The sequence below is a fragment of the Corvus brachyrhynchos genome, unplaced genomic scaffold, assembly GCF_000691975.1.
Source record: "Corvus brachyrhynchos isolate BGI_N302 unplaced genomic scaffold, ASM69197v1 scaffold167, whole genome shotgun sequence".
In the NCBI taxonomy this organism is placed as follows: Eukaryota; Metazoa; Chordata; class Aves; order Passeriformes; family Corvidae; genus Corvus; species Corvus brachyrhynchos.
In genome coordinates, this window is record NW_008239547.1 from 794,172 (window position 1) to 818,612 (window position 24,441).

Here is a 24,441-nt window from a genome sequence, read left to right on the forward strand (position 1 = left end):
GAACCTAGTGACTGCTGTATTTTGTAATACCATTGAGAAGATCAACCAAGAGAATGAAGTCTAAAAGACAGACATCCAAATATGAACTGTTCGTGTAACCTTCTATAATCATTGGAGAGCTGCCAGTACTTTGCTCCTCTAAAGGCAGGCACCTCCAACAGGTGAGAAGAGTTGACATCTAGACCTGTTTATTTCTTTCCTCAATAAAAACGGACCAAGTACAAGGCAATTAGCTCAGAGTAAGCAGTCATACCTTTTTGACAGACAAAATTAAGCTACCTGAATCTCATCTAAAATGGTCATGAAAAACTCTGCAGGCCCTCTGTCAGAAGCAGAGGAAGAAATGAATAATATGCTGTACCTGCTACACACTGGATGACAGAGACTGAAGCTCAGAGTAAGTGATAAGATGAAGAAAGACATTTTACTTGTGAACATGTTAGGATATTCAGGATGTAAATGCATGTAAAATACAAAGCCAATTAACTTACATCACTTGCCAAGGTAGATGCAATCTGCGCTTGCTTGAAGGAAGCACTGTCAAGAGGATTGTACTGGTGACTCTTCATTTCCTTACTGAACTTCTCTTTGTATTTCACCTTTCACCAGAACAAACATGTCTAATATTAACATGTAGCACTTAAAAAAGGCATAGAGAAATCAGAAGACAAAGCAGCTTATTCAATGCAATTGCTTTATTTATAAATCTTTTAACAAAGTTTAAAGAAGTTCAGTTTACCCACACCTGTGACAGACTTGTGTTGGTTTCAAATTAAATTTTATGTATCTGAATTTTATTATAATTTTAAGATTGTCATATGTGATTACTGGTGCTGAAGGATTTATAAAAAGAAAACAGAAACAAAACCATATGACTGACTCACATGAGCAATCAAATAAAATAGAACTGTTTGACTAGCAATAATAATCTATTCACTGAGAATCATTCAATTCATAATTAACATCGAAATTGTGGTTTTAATAAAAAAAAATTAAGATGAATAAATTGCAAAATTTGTAAAACAAATCACTTGTAAGTTTTTCAACCACTTGAAAGTGGGAAGTCAGAATCAAACTTCCTGCCACGAGGTCCACGTGTCACTCACACTATGCCAGACTGCCATCAGAACCACCAGTTCTATTTTTAATTCTGCCAGAAATTTCCCACAGGACACTGAGGAATCTCTCTGTAATACAGTCCTTTCTTGGGGACAATGCCCACCTCATTAGAGTGCTAGAAAGCATAATTAAATTACTGCCTGCCATCACTTTCACCATCTTTTCTTCTCATTCAAAAGAAAAAGGGGGAATGACAACACATGTAAGAGGAAATATGCAATACATAAATATGGAGACAATGGCACCAAAAGTACCATTGAAATACATCAAAAAATTCCATCAAAAATGCTGAAAAACTGAATTCAGAATCTGAAAATATGAAACTGAACAAATAGTAGATCTCCCTCCTTTGCTCCCTTTGTCTGTGATCATCAAACATCTGGAGACTCTGCACACATGTCTGCTTCTTTCCAACAGCTGGGCATAATGGAGGAGAATAAAGTTCAGTCTGAATTATGCTGCTTTCATGAATGTTAGGCAGACACCTGATATCTGAGCCTATGCAACATCCATTATAATTTACCACGCTCTGCACTAAATAAATACACGGATTTTTCCCTACTCCTTTTTTCTCTATTCCCACATGAATGTCTGATAAAGTGGTTAAGCCACCTCAAACAATCTTCAATTTTTTTTCTCAGCTTTAATTGTGGGAAGAGGGCTTTTTTCCTTTTCAGTTCTTCCTTGCCTCAAAAGACCCTCAACATGATTTAGCTTACACAACCTCGTATCTTTACCCACAATGCCCACTATTTCATTAATCAGGATAAGAAACCAAAACTAAGCCACACAAACAAACTAGCTGTGTATGTTTAAGCCCTACATTATGAATTCCAGCACTTAGGTTAATTTTTCTAAGCAAGGAAATTCTAAAACATTGTTAATTTTAAAGAGAAACTTTATCTGAACACATGATGAACTTCATAATCTTTCACACCAACAGTAGAAGAGAGTATGCACTGCCTTCTGGTAAATTCATCTGCTTTATATTGTTTGATATTTGCCTTGGCATTGGATCAAGTGCAAAAGCATATATCTGAATACAAAGGCGAATCCATGCTCTGTACGAGCACTGAAGGAATAAATCAGAGGGCTTTTCTCTCTTAAAAGGTGTATCCAAAACTTGCCTTCTAATGAAAATCAGGCAGTGCCGTAATATGTCATTCAAAAAGCCAGATATCAAGTCACCAGGGTGAGCAGAAGTGTCTTTTACTCCTTTACCCACATCACAACAACACCAAGCATAAGACTTTAAATATCCAGCTACAGCATGCTCCCTTCTCCCAGGCCAACAAATGGCCACAGAGGGTACACACAGACTGAATGCACAACATGGTACTTGAACTTCTTGTCAATGGGAAAGCGTTGATGCCAAAGGGACCTCTCCTCACAACTGGCGCGCCATCTTCTGGCTGCAGCCATTTCATGCCATCATCTGAAAATATTTTTAGCAATACATTTCAATCAAATCCTCTTCAGTGTCACTTCAGATCACATTGCTACCACTGAAGGACAGATGCAGGACCAGTGAACCCAGTCTTCACAGGGCCCTGTGTCCTGATCCCGATGTGCAGGAGAGTCCCAAATTTAAGGAGTCCCCCAATCAGTGTGACTGTAAATGTTCTGGTTGCAGTAGGGCTATTCACAGCTCCGGGCCCTGCTGCCTCCTCTGGCTGCTCTGCTCATTACCTTTGCTCCCCTCCCCATCGCACGGGATGCTCTGGGGCAAAGAATGCGCGCAGTAATATCAGCCAACCCTGGCAGTATCTCCAGAGCACTCCCAGCAGTCATTTAACTGATCTGTCATAGGGGATTTGTTGCATTGAAAGCTACACAGACATGCACTTTCTCTTTTATCATTTTCCTGCTTCTTTTTCCCTTTTGAAAGGAAGTGTGGGGTGGAAGAGGGTGAAGAAGGAAGAGTAAGCCCATGGATGGCTCACAGTGAAGGAAAGCACATAGTATTCATCCTTCTTTTGAACAGGGGGAAGTTATGAATGCAGTTTAAAGAGGGGAAATATGCCTGAAAGAAAGGGTTCTGAATAAAAACAAGAAAGAAAAATGCCTCATATGATTTCTAAACCATCTGAAGGGGGGAGGTCTTAGCTAAACTATAATATGGTGGAAGAGCAAACAAGTGGGAGTAGAATTGACAGTTATTAGTGGACACTTACCTACAAATTTCATCATTAACCAAGAGCTTTACTTTATTGAGAGCTTAAAAGATGGTTACTTATTTACCATCTTTATTAAAGTCTTAAGTTTGTTTATTTTTTTAGAGATTATATCGTGGAGGTTAATTTAAAAGAAATGCGTGGAGGTTGCTCTCTAAAGACTGCTTAAGAAAGAGCAGACTCTGCAGACTTTTAACACAACAACATCCCTGAAAAACCAAACTGGAATTAAATAAGGCCTGGATAAACAAACTTCTCATCAGCCTTGCACAAAACCTATAAAAGTCAGAATTGCAGCTGGACAGAGAAGTGTCTTTTGAAGCTTAGCAGCAACATTCCTAAATCAAATCTGTAGTTCAAAGCTGTTCACACAGGGAGTGTTCAGTTTCAGAAGTGGATGACATCACCCACTGTTCAGATTTACAAAGAAACTACAAAAATTGAATCATTCAACCACTGGGATCCCAGGATGAAGCAGACACTTGCAGCTAAAGCATTTCCTCATGACCACATGAAAACATCTTAAAAAAAGGAAAAAATCTGTCGGAGCACATATATATTGAAGGAAATGTAGCACAAACAAAGAGCAAAATTGAAACATTCATTGCTAAAAGCACTAGCAGAGTTTAAAACAAAGAAAGATTTAGAAAATCCTAGGCTCTTCAGATTGTTACTGAAAATCTCAGAGGAGGAGCATTTTGAAAAACATTCTACCTCTTAACAGTTTTATCCCTAAAACAATAAGCATCAGATTCAGCAACAAATATGAATATCCAAAATTATTCATCCTAAAACCAATTCTTGAACACCATAAGAGGAATACTTCATATCAGCAGCTCTTTGAAAAAGCAAATAAAAGGCATTAAAAGACATAAAGATGGCATGAACAAGAGCTTGTTTTAATTTAAAAAAATAGAAAAAATAGCCCAAATTATACAATGCACACTCGGCAAATTGACAGGCTTCATGTGTTCTCAAGGGCTAACACAGGTTCTGTTTTAATTTTCATTTAAAATCAACAGAAAAGGGTTACCACGGGCTGTGGGTAAATATACTAGTTCTGGGAGCTATTATTTTTGCTGCGGTTGTTGTCAAAAGCTTTGTTAAATAAAAAACAAAAAAGGAAAGACAGGAGAGAGAGAGAAAACAGTGATTTCTGTAGAGCCTTGAGTGCCAGTCAAACATTAACACTATTTTCTTCGTTTTGTTTGCTTTCCTGCTTGCCTTGATTGCTTTCTCCCTTCGTTACACCCACACTGCCTGACCCCTTCTTGCTCCTGTTCTCTATACTCCCTAAATTACCTACCCATATGCACTACATTAAAACATGTTATAATCTTCTCTTCCCATTACATCCACCAGAATTGTCAACTTTGCAAATTTACTGTGAGGGTCAAATAACTAATATTTCTCTGCATGTCGCAGCTTATAGATTCATGCAATTAAGGGAGATTATCAACTTTCAATGCAAAAACTTTATAGTCTTCCCATTTTCTGAGAAACAAATGGAAACTCTAAAAGCTAAAAAGTCTGGAGACAATAAAGATATCATTAACTTTACTATTTTTTAAATCTTATAAGTGTTACAAGCCTGTTTCACGATCCTTGCATGAAGAGGACTGACACGACTGACCCACATTTAAGTCTCTTCCTCTCCTCCAGCACAGGTGCATTCCTCATCCTGCCCCACCACCCTGCTCTTTGGACACAGGGGTCATCTTCATTTTTCTGTGCTCTTGATCTATGATTAGTGTGTCTAAGTGTTACAATGATTCAAATAATACATAAGGACATTAGACCACTCATGGCCACTGCCTTCCCTTCAGAGGAGGTGGAGGAATTGCTGAGTGCACCTCCCCGCTGCTGAGAGCTGCCCAGTATTTGCACACTCCATGCTGCTGCAGGCAGAGTGTCAGGCTGAGGCACTGCCTCCTTTTCTAAAAGCAAAATCCCCATCACACACACTGCAAGCAGCCACAGCAGTGGAGACTGAGAAGAGGACACAACAAGAAAGGATCCCAAAACTTGGATCCAGGGCCAGTGACTGCAGAGCTCAGACCACCAAGGTTTAGTAGGAATTTTCTTTACAAATAAACCAAATGCAAGATACATTTTGTCAACTTCTCCTCCCTTCCCATCACACTTTCTGCAGTATTGGGACTCTCTGAAGAAGTTAAAACTGCACAGTAAATGCTGCCTTTTGCAGAAGGATCTCAACTAGAACTGCTGCTACCCCAGTTCCTGGCAGCAAAGAGGCTCTATTACAAAGCATTTGCAGATGCAGCGTGCATTGTCCAAAATAAAAAACACATCTAATAAAAATGAGATAAAAAGCACATTGATGAAGCCTTCCATGTAGCTGGCTCAGCATCAGCCTGCAGGACCCCACGATCCAGCTTGTATTTCTCACTTGTTGTGACTGTTGGCCACAATCTCATGGGTACCAGGCTTGGAAAGATGGAGAGGGCCATTGGGAAGGGTTATGGTTTGGTCTCATTGGCAACAACAGGCAGCTGCAAGCTCACTAGATTCTGACATAGGCTGCAAGGAAAGGAGTGTGTAGGCAGCCATTGAGTAGATATAAAGGACATTACACACTAAATTTAGATATGGACCCTTTTAAAAACCACTGAAGGTGTTTGCTAAATGACAGACAGTCCCCTTTCCTGTAAGTGACACCCAGGTCTGAGCAGCATCACACTGTCCCTTTCTACAAAGTGCAGGCTGACTGCCAAGCCTGCACAATGCTAAACACAAAATAATCTCTTAGCAGACTTGCCCATCAGCAGAAAAATGCTCCTGTAGTGGTTGCTAACCTACGACAGCTCCATTGAAATGATCCATGATCAAATAGAAGACAGAAATCTATTTGAAAAAGACAAACTCATTTTGATTCTGAACACATTGCCAACAAAGCAATAAAAAACATTTATTTCCTTCTTTTTCTCTTTGTGTAATGCTTCCAAGTTTACAATGGTGTGAAACAGGAAATCATGCAGCAGGTATCTAAGGATAACAGCAAAAGGAACTCCACCTCCTGCAGACACTGCACTGTTTTGCAGCTTGTCCTCTATGACAGATTATTCTCATTTCATGCTAGTTCTAGGGAAGACATTTAGTATCTAGCCAAATCACACAAATTTGTTACATATCACTGATGTTGAGTCTGTCCTAGTATACACACTATTTACACTTCAGGGGGTTTTTGGGTCTGGGAAGGCTGACACAGCTTTCTCCAATCAAAGGGCACTATCCTCCTCTTACAGGAGGGCAGAATTTGTTCCTGGGTTTACAAAAGCTCCAAGGGTAGCTGGACAGGATTACTAGCAAGGATTATGCAAGGCACTGTTAAAGACAAAAGGGGGGGGGAAGGAAAAAAAAAAACAAAAACAGGTCAGCAGTGAAAAATCTGTTCTCAAAACATCAGGATGATCTGTAGTAGAGTCTTATGTGTACATCTTATGAGTAGAAAACTACTAAGAGTAAGAGGAAATATTTCTATTTCAGATTTCTTTTTAGTTAAGGACTAAAGTTTTTGGGGGTTTTTTTGAGGTTAATATATAACAGTAGTACATAAAGGTTCTGTTTCAGGGGGAAGAAGGTGGGTGGTTTACATGTCAGGCCAAATTCAGATCCCATTACTCATATTAGCAAGCAGCTACAAGAAAGACCTCAGTTATTTCAGTGGGTAAGGGTAAGGTTCCACTCAAACTGAATAAGGAGCAAAATTTGCCTCTACATTCCATACAGTTAATATTTTAGAAATCCAAGATAATCTGTATAAATATACACCATCTCCACAAGAGACAAGTTGTAGTCAAAGTTCATTGTATTTTTGCTTCAAAATGTGTATTTGGTTTCCTAAGAATCCTAAATTTACCAGTCATTGCAATACTATATGAAAAGTTTGAGAACATAATCTTCAAGTCCATTAGAGATAATCATTGAAAAATCTACATATTTCTTTGCATTACTAGGAATGAGGCATTTGGATGAAATCATTGTAAAATGATGGAGAAACTTACTTGGCTTAAAAGTTTTGAAACTCCTTTAGCATGTTCAAAATCTGGTCTTCCAAGTACAGCAGGCTCCTTATTCAGCTCTCCCCTTCCTTTCTTGTACTTAGCCTTTAAAAAAAAATAAAGGGGGGATATGAATCACTAATAAATTGTTTGGATTTGTTTTATCTAGAGAAATTAAAGCATTAAAGCTAGTAGAAAAAGTCTCACTTAATGGTCTGCATTGACACTACTCTTCTAATCAGCACGTAGTAAAGCCTTCTCAGGGTTCAGCTCCTTAACAATATAATATTTCTTCATTGTAAAACACAATGTAAGGCATTCACAAGATTCAACTTTAAACAAATGCATAGCTTAAACCAGAAAAATATTGTCCTCCCGATCAAGGCAGAATGAGTTACAGTGGCTCAGCATTTCTTGTGACAGTTAACACAAGATTATTTGCAGCAGCTGAAAGTAGTCTTGAAATAAAACTAGTCTGAGGGGCAAATTTTTTGAATTGGAAGGTCAAATTCCACTCTCAGTTTTACCACTGCAGTCTTGCTGATGTCAGTGAGACTGCACTGGTGTCACAGTGTGGAATTAGTCCCGCAAGGTTAATGTTATGTGATCTCTCCAGCTGAACTGCCTCCCATGCAAATCGCTGCAATTTTTTCCCCACAATGCATTAGAAAAGAGCACAGATGAATCAACAATAGGTGCTTTGCAATACCACACACGAAATTACCCACTGCCTAAAATAGGCTTCTTGCATTACTCAGGCACTGTGAATCAGCAAGAACACGTCATAACAACAGACGGGGAGAAATCAAAGTCCCAAAGCCACTCTTAATTCTAAGAGCACTTGAACAGCAATTAGTAAATCTCCATGTTGAGCATAACAGTTAGTAGAAGTTCTTGGTTTTGAAAAAATCCTGACTATTAAAAGGTGAATTTGAGATCTCTTAAATCTGTCTCTCCAAATGTGTCTAATCAGTGTCACATTTAATTATCAGTTACTAGAAATCTTGACTCAGGGCTTTCAATATATATATTGTTTGACTTGCCTACAATAAAATACTAAACTGCATCACACACTGCTGCTTCTCAAACTCCTCCTTCACCTGTCCATTAGCAGAGGTCACAGTGGGAGGGCAAAGGATTAGAGAGGGGAGTTCAGGGAGGAGAACCCCCATGAAAGAAGCAGCGTCTGCACAGCTCTTGGAAGGACAGCAGGGAATTACATTTTCCTGTCACTGCCGGCTGAGATGAGAAAAGGAAGGGGAGCCCTGGGATGCCAGCTTCTCTCATACCAAGGTAAAAAAGGTTTGATATGTCTTCTGAAGTGCAGTATAGCATCCAAGCATATGACTTGACAATGATTATCATAAATAAACCTGAAACAAAACCAAATTTAGCAATTTTCACGTTGTCTTTACATCAATTACCAATAATTGCAAAGATCATACTGTCAACATCTAAAAAGGAGAAACCCATAACTTTCTAGCCCTACCAGGCAAGACTGGTTTGTTTTGGTTATGTTTGGATTTCTTTTAATCAAACCTCCCTAGCAGATTTGGGGGTGCAGGTTTTCTGTTCAAGACATTTGAGAACTTCAGCAGCATTCTAAAAAAATCTGATCAAAATTGTGATTTAAAAATTACATGTCTAAAAAATATAAAGAGAATAAAAGGAGAACATACATCACTTATTATCTTTGTTATCTCAGTTGCCTTCTTTACATCTGGTCTGTTCAGCACTTCAGTGTACCTATGAGTATCTTGCACATCCTTCTTATAGGATACCTGTCAAACAAAACACAGTTTTGTTTAAAATAAACAATAAGGTTTGAAGTTTATAAACAAGCTTCAGTGACCTGTCAAGTCAGCCATCAAATTCAATAGAACTCTGCCTAATTTATTCCAACAGACTTCTGCTTGACAGGGATTGTAAGGTAAGACCCACACACAAGGTAACATGATAAGGAAGAAATTCAGAAGCATAAAATACAATTTCAAAAACAAAAATGGTTTTGCTTAGAAGCATAGTGGAAAACCGAAGCACTACAAAGACACAAATAATAGGTTTTACCATAAAATTTCAGAGAACTTTAAAGAGCATAGTAATTTTTTTCCCATGTTGTACCCGTTTTTAATACAAACTAATGCCTGCTCTGATACTGAGCACTGCAGCCTAGGAGATTGCAGCTACACTGAAGAGAAACTGTAATTCTATCATGCTGAATGCCTTTCTCAGTACTAGACAGACATGTAGCTTGTATGTAATTCAATGATACGACTCCACCTCAGCATCCCCACAACGCCACTTATTTGCTCCTTTGCACAATCATGGGAACAAGAAGGCTGAGTGTTCCAACATGTTGAGTTCAAGACTGACTCTTTCTGTTTGTATGAAAGTCACTGAAATAATGAATGGGCTCAGAAAACTTTCGTCAGAAGGCTCAACCACAGGTAGGAGAGTCCAAACATTCTCCATTTAGCAAAGCAATCATGGGAGCACTGTAGACCTCAGGGACATTGTACAGCTCCACAAGTTATCTTTCTTTTCCTTCTTCAAGGTTTGTGAATTTTTCCTGCTCTAGCACATGTGCCAATCTAAGCCAATTTCCAAGAGTTGTCTTACTGAATTATTGTGAATGACATTCAGTCCCTGGTATGCAAAAGTGTCTGACAAATTGAAGTTTCAGGCAAAAGTTGGAGAACATAAAATAAAGTTTAGAGGAAATAGAAGGTAAAAGCATAATTCCTCCTGAAATGGGAAACCTTTTAGATTTTCTTTTGTTGCTTCACAAAGTTAATCATCCTCTTAAGATAGTATTTCACCAGCAAGAAAGTTCTCTGCTTGAAGTTTCTCATTTATCTCCACTCCTATTTCCAGTGTAAAGTTTCATTTTGGGTACAATGCAACAAACTCATAAACTGCAGCAGTCAGTGACAAATATACTTCATAGAAATGGTATTGCAAAAAGAAAAGGAAAAAATTTACTTTTTGGCAAATATTTTACATGCAACAGGAAAGTAATTTTGCATCCATATGGCTTCAGCTAAGCAGACAAGCTAAACAGGCTTCACTGTTGGCTGCCTGCCCACAAATAGACCTTATAATTTTTAATCTGCCGTGAGTGACACACAAGCGTAATCTCTGATAAAAGAAACAAATAAATAGGTTTGATGAATACAGCCCAAATTATCACATACATCCAAAACAAAAGTTGATTCTTACAGCTGGTTTAAACCACTGGAACTTTTGTTTTGGTTATGTTTAGATTTTCTCTAATTTGGAAGATACTAGAGGTAGAGAGAAGCATTTGCAATTCAGGCCTTTATATGAATTTAGTTAATTATATGCCGTTCATCCTAATAACCACATGAGGTGAGGTAAAAACCACAAAGGCAGCAGAAACAGGTTTCTGAATAGCACCCTATGATCCCTGTAAATTGCAAATTAAAGGCCAGCATATGTGCTTAAAATAGAAATTAGGAATGTAGTGAATTTAACATCAGAGAATCAAGAACAGTGGTGATAAAGTTGAGGAAATGTGGTCACTTACTGCTCCCAAATGACATGATCATATAGTACATGAAATAATGGATTGTGGTTAATTTCGGGGAAAGGAAGGGGGGGAGAAGTAAGACAGTGACAGTCCTTTATATTTCACAATTTCCAATTATATTAGATGCAAGGCCAATTGCTATACCTTTCCCTGAGTGAATTATTATTCTTCCTGCACCTAAACCAGTATACCTATTACTTATGTCTGAGGGAAAGTCATCTAGCATTTTACAAATGTCTGCAATATATATTTGCTCCATTCTGCAGCTTGTCATACTCCAGTGAGAATAAAAATGTTATGCAGCAGAACAGTAGTTTGTCAGAGGTAGGCCAAAGAAAGAAAAAATATGTTTCCCATTTCCTGAATAACCTCAATCCCTGGATGCTGACCCTCTCCCATTGGGACACTGTGCTGGCCTCTATTACACAGCTGCTATTCTGTTCCATCTAGTGATTTTTTATTTTTTTTTTTAATAGTGCTATGTTAGAACAGTAAAACCAGAGCTACTCTGAGAGAGCAGGGGAACAGATGTAGACAGGGCAAGCACCCATCTTGGTGTGTGCACCCATGGACATCAGAAGATGTAAAGTGAAGAAGCCTTTGAGGGAAGAGAAGCACAAAAGAAAGGAAACAGCAGAAGCACCCAGAGAAGGAGCCATCTTTTGTCCTGAGTTGGTTCAGCCAAGAAGCTCATACCCTGACTGGAATTTCCAGTCATTACACAATGCCCTTACTCAATCTTCACTTCAAAGGGTTGCTCAGGCCATACCAAAAAAGAAAAAGTCACCAAAGGCTCAAGAATTGTTCCTCCTCATGACGACCACAGGTCTACAAAATATTTGTTCGAGCTGGCCTTTTCATAGGAAAAGTAACTGAGATAACAATTTTAGGGCAGCAGTGAAAGACCTAGACGGAGAGTTACAGCAGAAAAGTGGGAAATACAAGCCAGAAAGAAGCAGGACCTAAAGGAAAAAAAATGTACTATCTTGAGTTTTGAAGCTGAGAACAGTAAATTACAGATACCAACTAAATTTGAAGTGGGTTTCTAGACAATTTGAAATTACAATAAAAAGTGGCTACATTGTTGAATATTTTTGTGAAGCAATAATTGGAACAAAACCATTTCTCATCTTTAATCCAAAATGTGATTACATACTCTGAATTGCAACTAGATTTTGCAAAGCATGGAGAATATTCAGGACCTGCTCATAATTAGTAGGCTGATTTTAATAGGGCCAAACCTCCAGCTCTTATAAAAAGGCAGAAGGTCCACTGAGGATAAACATGCTGATCTAGTTACTCCAGCAGGGTCTGGAAGATGCTTCACCTTACATAAAGACCAGTGGAATGCACTACAGTGCCATAAAGTAAACAGATTTCTAATGCTGCAAAACATCTCAGACTGTCAATCAACAAACAGAAACTTCTACATGGTGAGCCAAGCAAACCTGGATTTAAGAGATTCAGACCTTTCCTGAAATCTGTTATCTTCTCATTTATTCCAATACCAAAACTATTCCAAACTATACATAATGAATTACTAAAATATGCACAAGCATCTAGGAACACATTTTGCCTTCTTAAAGATTCAGCAAGAAGCTGGGCACACCTGTCTTTACAAGAATTTGTCTTTTACTGTTTGTCCCCAATTAGCATTTTCTAAGAGCTGTTAAGTCCACTAACTAATGGCATGTCAGCTGTGTCTCTGCCCTCTTTTCTCTCATCTACACTTTGGGGTCCATCAACACTAAGAAAATGACTAGCTGGTGACAATCATCATTGGCAACAGCTTTTCTAATTCCTACTCAAATGATGTTGAAAACTGTTTTCCGGCTTGAGTAGAAGAGACAAACACATTTCTGCCCCATTACAGATTGATGCAGTCATCCTTTCTAGTAATGGGCCTTAAAATGGATTGGTCCCAATTACATCAGGAGTAAACATCATTTTCAGCACCAGTTGGAAGTGGTCCAGGGGGACTCACTGTTGACAACTGCTGTCAGCAGAAAGTTAGTCAGTGAAAGGTGATTTTTCTAATGCAGATACTGAACAGAGAGCCAGGAGAAGCTTGACTTTACCATGATCTGCATCAAAACAAACATTAACATTTGGGTATGTTACTGATGTTGTTTAAGCACATCCAGTTTAAGATCTGCTGATTTGGTCCTATCAGAAAGAATATACTTTTTGTGTATGTGTGTGGATTGTGACTGCACAATATCCTGAACGTGAAAAACAATTTACTCCTAAGACAATATAGACATCTTTAATATTCGAACTTAGATGGTGAGTGAAACACATAAATTTTCATTACTGACATAATGTGGAGTGGAAAGTGTATATGTATGTACATCTAAAGTTTGCCCAACTGTCAACTAAAATTTTAAAAGAAGCACTGTTTTGTAGATAAGTCTAAGAGAAAAGATACCAGGACTCCAAAATCAGATCTGCAAGCTGCCTTTTAAGTGTTGTTAGATGAGTCTATTGCAGTTTTCCTATTTGTAAAGTCAGAACACCACATCCTTATTTCATACCATGTAATGATGTGAGGAGAATCAGTAATTTTAATGCAGCAGAATGTTTAAACTGCTGTACAAATATTTAACATTGTTTTCCTATTCAAAATGCCCAGTGATGGACCAGGTCATGGAACAGAGAAAACTGTAATGCATGGCTTTCAGTACCTTCATCAGATGCTATGTGCAGCTTCCACATAGACACAATGTGGCAAGTGGTTTCTTTGCTTTAGAAATGTAGTTGTCATGTCATCTCACTGTTCAATTACATCCTTCCATTCACAGATTCTCAGATACACATAAGGCATGCTATTTTGTGACCTGATATTGTTTTAAGGTCACCACCTAGTTTTGGTCCCAAGTTTGGAAACTGCCAGATGAGTTAAATTACATCAGCTAAGCACAGGCAACTCGGCTGATGGTCCCTACTTCACTCCTCTGCAAATGACTTTGTGTGCCAAAGTCACATCATTAATATTCAATTCACAAAACACAAATACAATTTCTAGAGAAAAGTACTCTGGTTTGGATAAACATGCTTCCCTTCAAGCATTATGTAGTATTTAAATTATTTTTAAAGTATATTTCCTGTCATTTAAAAAGTCAATTTTGTTCATTTGAGAGCAATTATCTTCAGTCTAAGTATAAAAAAGAGAAAAATTATTTTCTTATACATGATCACATTGTTCAGGAGATTTTACAGTATTTCCCTGTTAGGCAGTTTCTGCCCAAACATACAGAGCATGTTAATGATATTCAAAGTGGTGTGAAGGCCTACAGCACATGACAGTTTCAAAATATCAGCAAAAATTCATTGTAAGTTGAATACAGTTTTAATTTTTAAAGGAAATTGCACATTTCACAGAGTTGAGTATAAATGTCAGCCTTATTTTAAGGCTGAGTAAACAGTCTCAAACACATCCTAATCCTATTAGATGCAAACCCTCCATGTAAAGGTTGAATTGAGTTGGCAGAGCATTGTAGGTAAACATGCATTCTGCTCCCATAGGTAAACTGTACTGAATGGTGGATAAAAGAGCTTTGTCCTTCCAGCTCCCCAGTAGTTGCCCTTCTTTTTCCCTGCACTTTCAATGCTGTGATTACACAGACAGCCTGAAATAGTTTGGAAAGACAAATGCTCCACATTTGGGATGCTCACTGTTCCATGTTTTGACTCCAAGATGAAAACTCACACGGTTTTTAATTAAACTTGTACTTACAAAACAAGAAATCCACAGCTATTCACCATGATGCCCAAATATTACCCACAGGAGCTCTGTAACTCTGCTGAGCAATAACTGGACTTACATGACTTATCTCCTTTATGTGCGATAAGATATTTGCCCATTGCACTGCAGCTATGCAAGAGCAACCAGAAAGAATCTGTTCTTAAACAGATTAAACTAACTGGTTAGAGTTTTATGTTGGATTTGGATGACTTATTTGGTTTTTTTTTTAAGTTTGCTGAGGCTTAAAATAATTTCCCTCATATTTTTTCGTTATTTCTAACATGCTGCTAAAAGTTCTCATTTATCAAAACATCCTTCCCTCCTGCGTTTTCCTTCATTTCCTTTTTTTTTTTTTTTTTTGTGGTTTTAAGGGTAAAAGATGAAACAACTGAATTTCATTTATCCTCACATCTGTAACCTGTTCTCCTTAATTCTATTAGCAGGTGATATACAGCTGTAGAAGGGGAATAGGTTTTGCCCTAGCATACTAATCCTCAGACTATGATGAATTTGCTATAGAAACTCGTCTATACTCCTCCTAGTCCCACCACCTTCTCTGAGAGAGATTCACATCTCTCTTTCCAGTGTTATTTCCTTTCCTAGTAGTCCACCATCATTCCTACTGCTAGATAAATAAAAAACCTTTTGCTTATGAGGAGAGACATTCATGTTCCCAGCTCCTAAGCTCTGTCAGTGTGACATCCTGATGCTTCCAACAGCAGAGATGGAGAGTGTTTGACAGGAAGAGGGAATTCTGTAATCAAGGCAGGTTGCAAATTACTGCTGGGAATTCCATTGCAGGTATTTCCCAGCAGAAGAAAAAGTTATTCTTCAAACATAATGCTTCCCTGAAGTTTTCCAGCAGCCTTTTAATCAGCAGCCAGCTGTCAAGATTCTGCACACACAGACATACATCTAACATTGACATTTAGTTTTCAGCCTACATAACCTAAGAATGTTTGTTACACAGTTAGTAGGGGAAGATAGGGTAAATTTAAGATAATTCAAAATGAACACCCAAGCTTCATTTTCTACATTGTTAGCAGCAAACAAATATCTCACTTATCTAAGAAAAAAGAGTTTTAAAATGACATGCCTACCTCAGTGGATTTGGTTACCTAAACAAGAATGGAAATGGGTCATAACTTTAAAGGTATTTACCCACCAGCTGTTCTTAAAAGCTTTGTGTACCCCTTAAAATGACATCACTATTTTAACCAATCTTCTCCTAAAATTTCTCACAAGTAAGCTTTTACAAAACCTAAAACTAACATAAATTTTTCTTCAAAGTTGTGTCTGTGTCACTCAAGACTTTAATCTGGGCAGCACTTCAGCCCCAAGCAATCATGCATTGAGCTAGCATAAGCTAGCTTAACTATGAAATCAAACCTGACTTGATTCTAATAAAAAATATAAACACTATTACTAGGCTTTTATATTGTGAAAACTTTCAGAACTTCAAGAACATAGCAAGCAGCTGAAAAAAAAATAAGCAACCGACTTTCAAAATATTGCCAAGTACTCCTAATTATTTGTAAGTTATCTAAATAAAACTACAAGAACAAATACATTGGTCAAATGGTATAAACCAGTGCAGGCATCAAACTGAACTCTATGGCTCAAATTCTGAAAAAATAAATCATATCTTATTCTATTAAATTCTTTGAAAAACTCACTTGATATGTATTCATGATTAGGAACAAACTTATTCATAAGTGTGCATGTGCATAAAAGTGTGCAAGACAGGGCAGAAACAGCTCACTTGTCTCCCCTATGCAGCACCCCTGAAGAACTATCCAAGTATTGACAGTGGAAGACACTGAAACAACGGTGTTCATTTAAACAAAGAACTCTATAAACTTTCAAAGTGCAAGTAGCTACAAGTGAATTCAGAAAACTTGTGCCTGCAATTTTATTTCAAAGTGATAGCACTTAGTAACAGTTACTACTGATAAATGATAACTACCACTTTCCATTGCAGTTCAGAATAAAATTCATATACTGTTATTCATAGCATATTTTGTACATCCATCATGTCCTAAATTACTTCAGAGCAAATAATTTATAAAAAATACCAGCTAAGGAAAAATGGAAATATTCCATGCCCAATTCATTTCAGTAAGTTATAACAGACATATCTACCCAAAACAAGCACACTCATTTCAGACGGGGGAATACTTACATCACTCTGGTGTTTACTGACTTCCATGGCATGTTTAACATCTGGAGGGTCCCTCATGCGTGCATAGTCTGAAAATCCTTTCTCAGCATCATGCTTTTGTTTATAGAGAACCTGAAAAGAGCAACATTATACTTTTGTGACCTGAGAAGAGCAGGTATAACAACATGAGTTGGGTTAAACCTAGTGGCATAGTGTGCCTGTATTCAGGAAGAAAATCAATAATTAAGCACCTTAATGGAACCAGAACACTGAAATGAGAGCAGCTTCCACCCAAAACAGAGACATATGAGGCACAGTCAGCAGAGAGATTTCTCTGCATCTGTTATTGCAACAGATGCATGAGTAGACAGGGGATAGAAAAAGTAATATACAAAACCAGAAAATTAAGTTTAACAAGGTGAGAAGACAGCCCAGGGAAAAGCATAAGCAAAAGCCATTTTGTTTTTTTTAACACACTTGAATACATCAGCTATATAATTATTATCCATTTTCATAAATAGTTTTACATTACATACTCACAGCCCAAAGTTCTATTTCTTCCACTGTTAGGAAACTACCCGCACAATATGCATTTTGACTGGCCCCCAGGTTCACAAAGAAAAATAATATTTACATTCAATTGTCATCATGGTAAAGGAAAATGGAATTGAATTGTGAATTTATAAACACCTTTACTTTTATAATAGAAATGGAGTTAAATATTGGGCATTCATCCAGCTTTCACTGTACTGTTTTATACTTACATACACACATTCACATACTACAACTGCCTGAAAAGCTGATCTTACACATATCCTTGTCCAAAGCTTTTAGGCTTATATTAAGGAAAATTCACCAGGTTTTGATGGCTAAAAAGTAGCAAGCATCAAGAAAATTCATTTTCTAATAGCTCTCATAGCAGACATTAAAATAATCCCCAAGAAAACAGCGATAACATTACTAAATAAGATTGAAAGCTGGTTAGAAGGACTGAAACTAAAACCCATGATAGCAATAAAAGAATACTGTGAAAGTTTTGAGACAGAAACTCTCAACTACAGAGATTCAGACTCTTTTAGGACAGGATACTAGAACTGTGAGAAAATGCTGTATCTGTTTTCGTTTAAAGCAAGATCTCATCTGAGTTACAGAGTAGTGTGCCCAAAGCAGTATGTCAGTATCTGCCTTGACTATCTCAGATTACAAAATGATATACAGGCTGAGGGATTAAGACAAAAAGGGAGGAGGGGTATTTTTGCACTGCTACTATGTGAACAAAAGTTTCAAATCAGGAACCTTTAAATGTGCCACCTCCTTATCCAGTGTAACACAATCAGCCCTCTGCAGAAAAAAACACAATTGAAACTGAAACAAAAAGAGCCCATAACTTGCCTACACTGGTTACATCTTGCAAATGGAAAAGCTCATAATCTTTAACAAGACTGAAGGATCACTAACAAATGATTCCCCACAAAAGTGTAATTACTACACAAACATATGCCACAAAAACTCGTATTAATTCTCCTTGCTTACACTGTCACTTTTAAGATGTTCCCCACTTAATGCCATTATGAACAGAAGACCCATACAGTTACTTCCAAAATCTACTAATTTACAGATATTTTATTACATTGCCATTTTGCTGCCTTAACATCTCTATTTTTCCCTTGGTGAATGGGCTACATAACCAAGATATGAAAACACAAAAACACATCAACTCTCAGCATGAGAAATTTAACAGAAATTACAACTGAGTATCTGCTGTCTTGGGGAAAGATGACCAAATTTCTTTAGCTTAATGTAGCAATATTTCACTTGTTTTGGCCTCTGTTCTTCCTATCTTTTCCCATTATTTTCATTAACTTGCTGAAGGGGTCCTGATGCAATCCCAGGCTAGGAGGGGTTCAATGGCTCTCTAGTTTGGGACAGATCAGTGCAGAACTACTCCCAGATTTGTAAACCACTTCCAAGTAAGCATGAAAATATATTTATTATTATTTCATCAATATTCTTAGAATCATTATTCTACAGGTTAACATGCATATATTTATTTCTCAACTCATGTTGATTTTCAACTTTCAGCTAAACTGAATTTCCTTCATCAAATCTACATACGAAACTACTCTGCACAGAGATCAAGCATTATAGTCACTGACATAACTTCTACTCTGTAGTGGTGCCATTTATTAACTTCAGAAATATAAGGCAATTATTTAAGTAGGACTTCAGATTGACCAAATTTTTAGGTACTCATTTTTTATTTTTCTCCTCTCTTGTACACCAGTGTGTCAATAGGAAGCTGAATTAAGGAAGGTTTTGTGCTCTTTTAACCCAGCTCTGACTGACCTGCTGTTTCGGCATACTTTAAACACGATTACATTTATATTTTTATATTTCCCTTTATAGTCAGTAAGGTGTGCTCTGAACTTAGTAGGATTTTGTAGGACACCAAAAACATCACTTTAATCTCTAGATAGAGAATTAGATTATCCAATGTATTCATGTAGAACAGAATTATAGAAGTCCAGAATACCTGCCACCATAAAACAGAGGAAATCTTGAACATGACATTTCATACCATAAAAAAAACCCTGAAGAATTACATAAAACAGTTCGATAATGTGTAATATGATTGGAAATGATGCAGTAAACAACAACATTTTTATTGTAGTAAAAAAAAACCCTCTGAAACTTTCTCTGGAAGTTGAAAACATTGCTTAAGATTCTCTTGGCTCATTGCCTTTATAAAGAAACAGGAAATACTGTTCAACATTGACATATAGTTACTCTTTGAGATATTGCCCTGTGCAAAGTAGAAAATTAAACTGCCTTCAGTTTGCTTTAGATTATTCCCTTTAGATAAGAGGAAAAACAATGCAATTGCTTCTCATGGCAGAAATAGTGATGAAAAAAGTGATGAAATGCTTTTTTTTTCAACATTGTTTCCCCCCAAGCAATTTTAAATACCTTTATCATTGTATGTGACACCTTATTAAAAAAAATATTGTTTTACTTAAGAAAGTATTCAGTATACAGATCTACAGACAAAAAAGAAGAATTGGCCCAGAGCTAGCAATGATCAGAAATTTTCCTTCAGAAATATTTTCCACAGGAAAATTGCAATTTTTCCAAAAAGTTTCCATTTACTTTCAGAAAAATCAAAATGAAAGTTCCCTGCCTAGACTGCTCTCATCAAATTTATTTTCTCATTGCAGAGAAGAGGGAAATTGGTGAGAGCTTTGTAGGCTGGTAAGCAGAGAGAAGTTACTCAGTGATGACAGGGACATCTCCTCTTTCTAGCTTACCCCGGGGACAACTATGACAGTAGTGAGAGAGGGAGGCAAATCTGATTGCTCACTCTCAAGAAAACCATTTAAAAGGCAACAGTCAAATTTTCTGTGAAGAGGAAAAAAATTAAATTGATAAAAGCCACCCAAGTGTGTGGGGCTGTGAAACAACTTCTTCATTTTTCTGAAACATTTTTTCACATAAACAGTGTTAGGATTTTTTTTGCCAACAGTTTTGGACAGATGTCCTTCTCTATGGGTATTTGTTTCCTTCTTCATGCCAGTTCTACATAAAACACAAAAAGAGCAAACATGGGTTTCATGCAAAAGCCAGCAGGCAGTCGTGTTTCAGGCTTTCCTGAGCATCTTGAAGAGAGAATTGAGTACGATTCAATACAGCCAATATGGAGGAAAAGTTCCACAGCAAGAGAACCACATGTGTCAGGGTGCTGTCCTCTCCATTACAGAAAGATCCTTATGTCAAGTACTGACACCACATGGCAGGACCCCTGAAGAATGAGATCCTGGCTCTGCTGAAGTCACTGACAATTGCATTAGTTAAAGAATGCAAACGTGGTCAATGGTGCTGTGGCAGCCTGTTGGCTCTGGAGAGGACAGGGGAGGGCAGCTGTAGGTGGGGTATAACTGTTGAGAAAAACAGAAAATTTCCCCTTATGGTCTCCAAGTTCCTAAATCCTGTGTGTGAACATGGCACCACAGAGCAAGCAGAGTCCTGCTTGATCTGCCAACAAAAGCATTTCAGCCCAGCATTGCATCCAAGAAGCATGAAAAGGGAGTCAAAGGCGTAAATTTGTACTAATGCGGGTAGGGAAAAGAACACATACTCATATTTTCCACCTCTCAGGAAATCAGCACCTATTTTAAAATCAGCTTACTATAACTGAGAAACAGACTGCAGTTCCTTGTTTGTAGCAGCCTCTTTGGAGCAGAGCTGGCACAACAGCCAGCTGGTGCTGTTCTCTCTCCTTCCTATGGCATATCTGTAGTCTCCTCCTGAAGTAATGACCTGTAAATTCACAATCCCAGCTAGACAGATGCAGCAGAAACCCCTTCTGCCATATCCTGACCCAGCTGAAATCTGAAATCCTTGTATTAGCTACTTCGGTACTGCAGTGATAGGCACAATATGGATTAGATTTGAATACTGTGGAGATTTTCACTAGAAAATCCCCTGAGATCTCTCTCAAAGTAGCATTAAATTCAGGTCCACTGCAACAGTAACCACAAGTTGGAAAAATGTGTCAGCGAATCTTTGAGTTTTATGGTATATTATGATTTATAATGCATCTACTCCTAAGGGAATGGTATGAATTTTATGGGAAAAATTTCTGCTTAAATATAACTCATCCTATATGCATATTTTTTTCTCTATGACTATTGGATGATTGAAGAAAAACTTCAGGAACTACCAAATAAAAATGTCGATCTTTTTCTTAAAAGGATTTTTCTGATGAACCAATGGTTTCATTTTTAGTCTCAGTTATTTATCTTTTCTGCCACATCACCAATGTTAATTGACCCCATTTGTGTAAACTAATGTAGAATGTAATAATTTGGAATGAATTTGGGAGTAAATCTGTGGCAAAATAGTTAATTAATGTTTTATAAATCAAGCTAATGGCTTAAAAATGTTATACAAGTTTAATTCCCAATTTATTTTTACTGTAATTCCTCTAATCACTCACTTTACAATGAAATGTCACATTAATGTCATTTCAGCTACTGTGCTGCTTTGAGTGTATATATGTTCCTTTTCAAACTCTGAAAATTAAAATATATGTTATTATATTTGCTTAATATAGCCTTGATTAACACAATGTTTTACATCAAAACATTCTTTCACAAGTTGTCATGAGATTTTAGTCCTTTCTTTTGTTATGAATATTTTCCTTTGTCTGAAAAAGTATCACTACAGTACAAGAATGCATACTGAGATACAATCAATACTATGGATTTAGGAGCGTGTTCACTTCACACACTGGCTGTATTAAACTATATGTAGTTGATATCTTTAAGAGAAGAGAAAGCAAAAACAGGAAAACCATGGAAATGGTTGGTGGACAGAAAGCCTTGACCATCTATCAGATGTAATTCTCATGAGTAACAGTGAAAATCTGTAACTGCATTCATATTACACATACGTAACATTCACAATTCCACTGAGATCAGTGGAAGTGAAGGGTCACCTGCCTACTCTTAGGGTATTATATTTTTGAGCCCCTGAAGGCAACTGAACTGGAATTTACTATTTTACTGGTTGTTTACAAGCTTTACACTATGTTCAATACACTTGAATTCATATTTTAATTCTATAAAATTTTTCATAAGTATTAGTATGTAGACCATCAGAAATACATTTACTGCTACTACTAAGTGCTTTTAGATGTCATTAAAGCAGGGGTTTTTTTCTTTTCCCTTCAGCATCAAATATTTTATATAGCGAATACAGCACCCAAGTGGAAATAGTTATAGAAGATTCATCCATTCTATAAAGACCATGTGTCAGTGAATTCAGTAATTCCTTATTGCATTCATGGATTTCATTGGATTAATGAATGCACCACCAGTTTTTAACTGTATATTTAATAAACATAACAAGCAAATTGTCAACATTTTTAAAATGAGTAGTTTTTGAAGTTAAGAAGTTAAGGTGATAAATTCTGCATGATAAGCTCACCCAAATAAATCAAGCAATCAAGTGTCCGCTCAAATATTTTGTTCAAAGTGTACCTATGCTGACACAAAATTAATCTAAAAATCTTTTTTTGCAATTCTAAAGTTGTACCTTGCTCTGAAGGTGCATTAATTCCTTTGCAAATACACTGTCAATTGTGGCTGGCATCTGCTGATAAAGAGAGTTGGAAAGGTCTTTCTTAGCAGCTCCTTTATATCTCACCTAAAGGGCAGAAAAAGGTGACACACAATGCAAAAATAAAGATACAGTAAACATACTACTTATTTTTTCTAGTAAATAAAATGGCATTGACCAGAACTGGAAAAATTTAATGCTGTCATTAACTTTCAAGCAAAAACATCTTTAAATAATACTTTATGTGGATGTGTCTAATACACAAAGCAACGAAAAATATCTCCTAATTAAATTCAATAATTTTGGTGGAAGTATAAAATAAAGTAAGCAAGGCAGTTTTTTCTATCCTTTTTCAGATCATTTTCAAATCCAAAAATTATTTTTCTTCTTTCTCTTTTCCCAAGTCCTGCACAATGGGAGCAAATGAGAGGCCAACCATAAATATTTTACCAATTAATAATAGCAGCGATTAAAAGTATTGAGAAAGGACAGAAACATTGAACATTGATGTCTGCCATCATTTCTATTTCATCTTTTCATATTACAGTCTCATTTTTAAATTACTTTTTATTTATCCTGTGTTTCCTCCAGTGTTCAGTATTAGCAGTTCCTCACAAAGGGGTTTTACAAGACAGACCAGAATAAGAGTTCAAAATCTGTGAGGGTTTTGCTTCAGATCTAAGTTTTTCAAATTCATAAAACAATAATGGCAAGCACTGCTGTGAAAGTAATCATAAATACCAAAAATATTTTAAATTATACTGTCTAATGTCATTTATTTACTGTGAAATACAGAGTTCCTCATTCGAGGCTAATTCCCCATATGTTTTATATGTATATATATCAATAACTTGCTGTAACATTTGTTGCTGTTCCCCAAACAGAGGGCTCTTTTTCACTGCAGTGGACATACTGTTAAGCATGTCAGTGTCCAAGATTTGCAAATACAGGTTATGGGACACTAGAGGTCAGTAATTTACAAGATAAACCATCCATCACATCATCGGCTTCAGGTAATGCTGCAATAAACAGGCAGAGTTTAGTAATAAACAGGCTTACGAGTGTAGTAGTATCAAACCCACAGGGCTTAAAATTTTAAGATATTTTTATATCTCTAAATCTTTGATTAATAATTAGCAGCAGATTCTCTGGAATCAGACAGATGCATTAGATAAATACTCTCCATATATTGTATTTTTGTAGACTACAACAGTCTGTCTCTTATAAAGTACAATTACATCAGATTTACTCCCCTTGGGACATGCCACCCTTTCTCAGAAAACAGGAAGATAAACACAAGGAAAGTATTCATTAGGTGCATTTATACTTAAAGCCACATAGCAAATTGTAGTATATCAGAAAGAGAATTTAGAATGTATATAAATTACATATCCTCAGACAGCAATTTGGGACGTTCTTTATCATAATCATAAAGGTGGCACAAAAAATGAGACACCAAAAATTTAATTTTTTGAAGGGACACAGTGACAGAAAAATCACTCAGAACCAGTGATTCCTAAACAAAGCCACTGCCTCTCAGGTGAAATTCCTGC

General features: G+C 36.9%; 1 protein-coding gene across 12 annotated transcripts in view; it reads right to left on the reverse strand.

Moving 5' to 3' along the window:
• The window catches only part of NEBL (nebulette), a 140,138-nt gene that overhangs the window by 61,941 nt on the left and 53,756 nt on the right, over positions 1–24,441 (reverse strand). For all 12 annotated transcript variants that reach the window (XM_017741517.1, XM_017741516.1, XM_017741513.1 and 9 more), the window contains 5 exons: positions 22,865–22,975; positions 16,793–16,903; positions 8,995–9,096; positions 7,319–7,420; positions 492–599 (listed from right to left, as the gene is read on the reverse strand). In XM_017741517.1, coding sequence (XP_017597006.1) covers positions 492–599; positions 7,319–7,420; positions 8,995–9,096; positions 16,793–16,903; positions 22,865–22,975 — 534 coding nt within the window. The remainder of the gene's footprint in view (positions 1–491; positions 600–7,318; positions 7,421–8,994; positions 9,097–16,792; positions 16,904–22,864; positions 22,976–24,441) is intronic.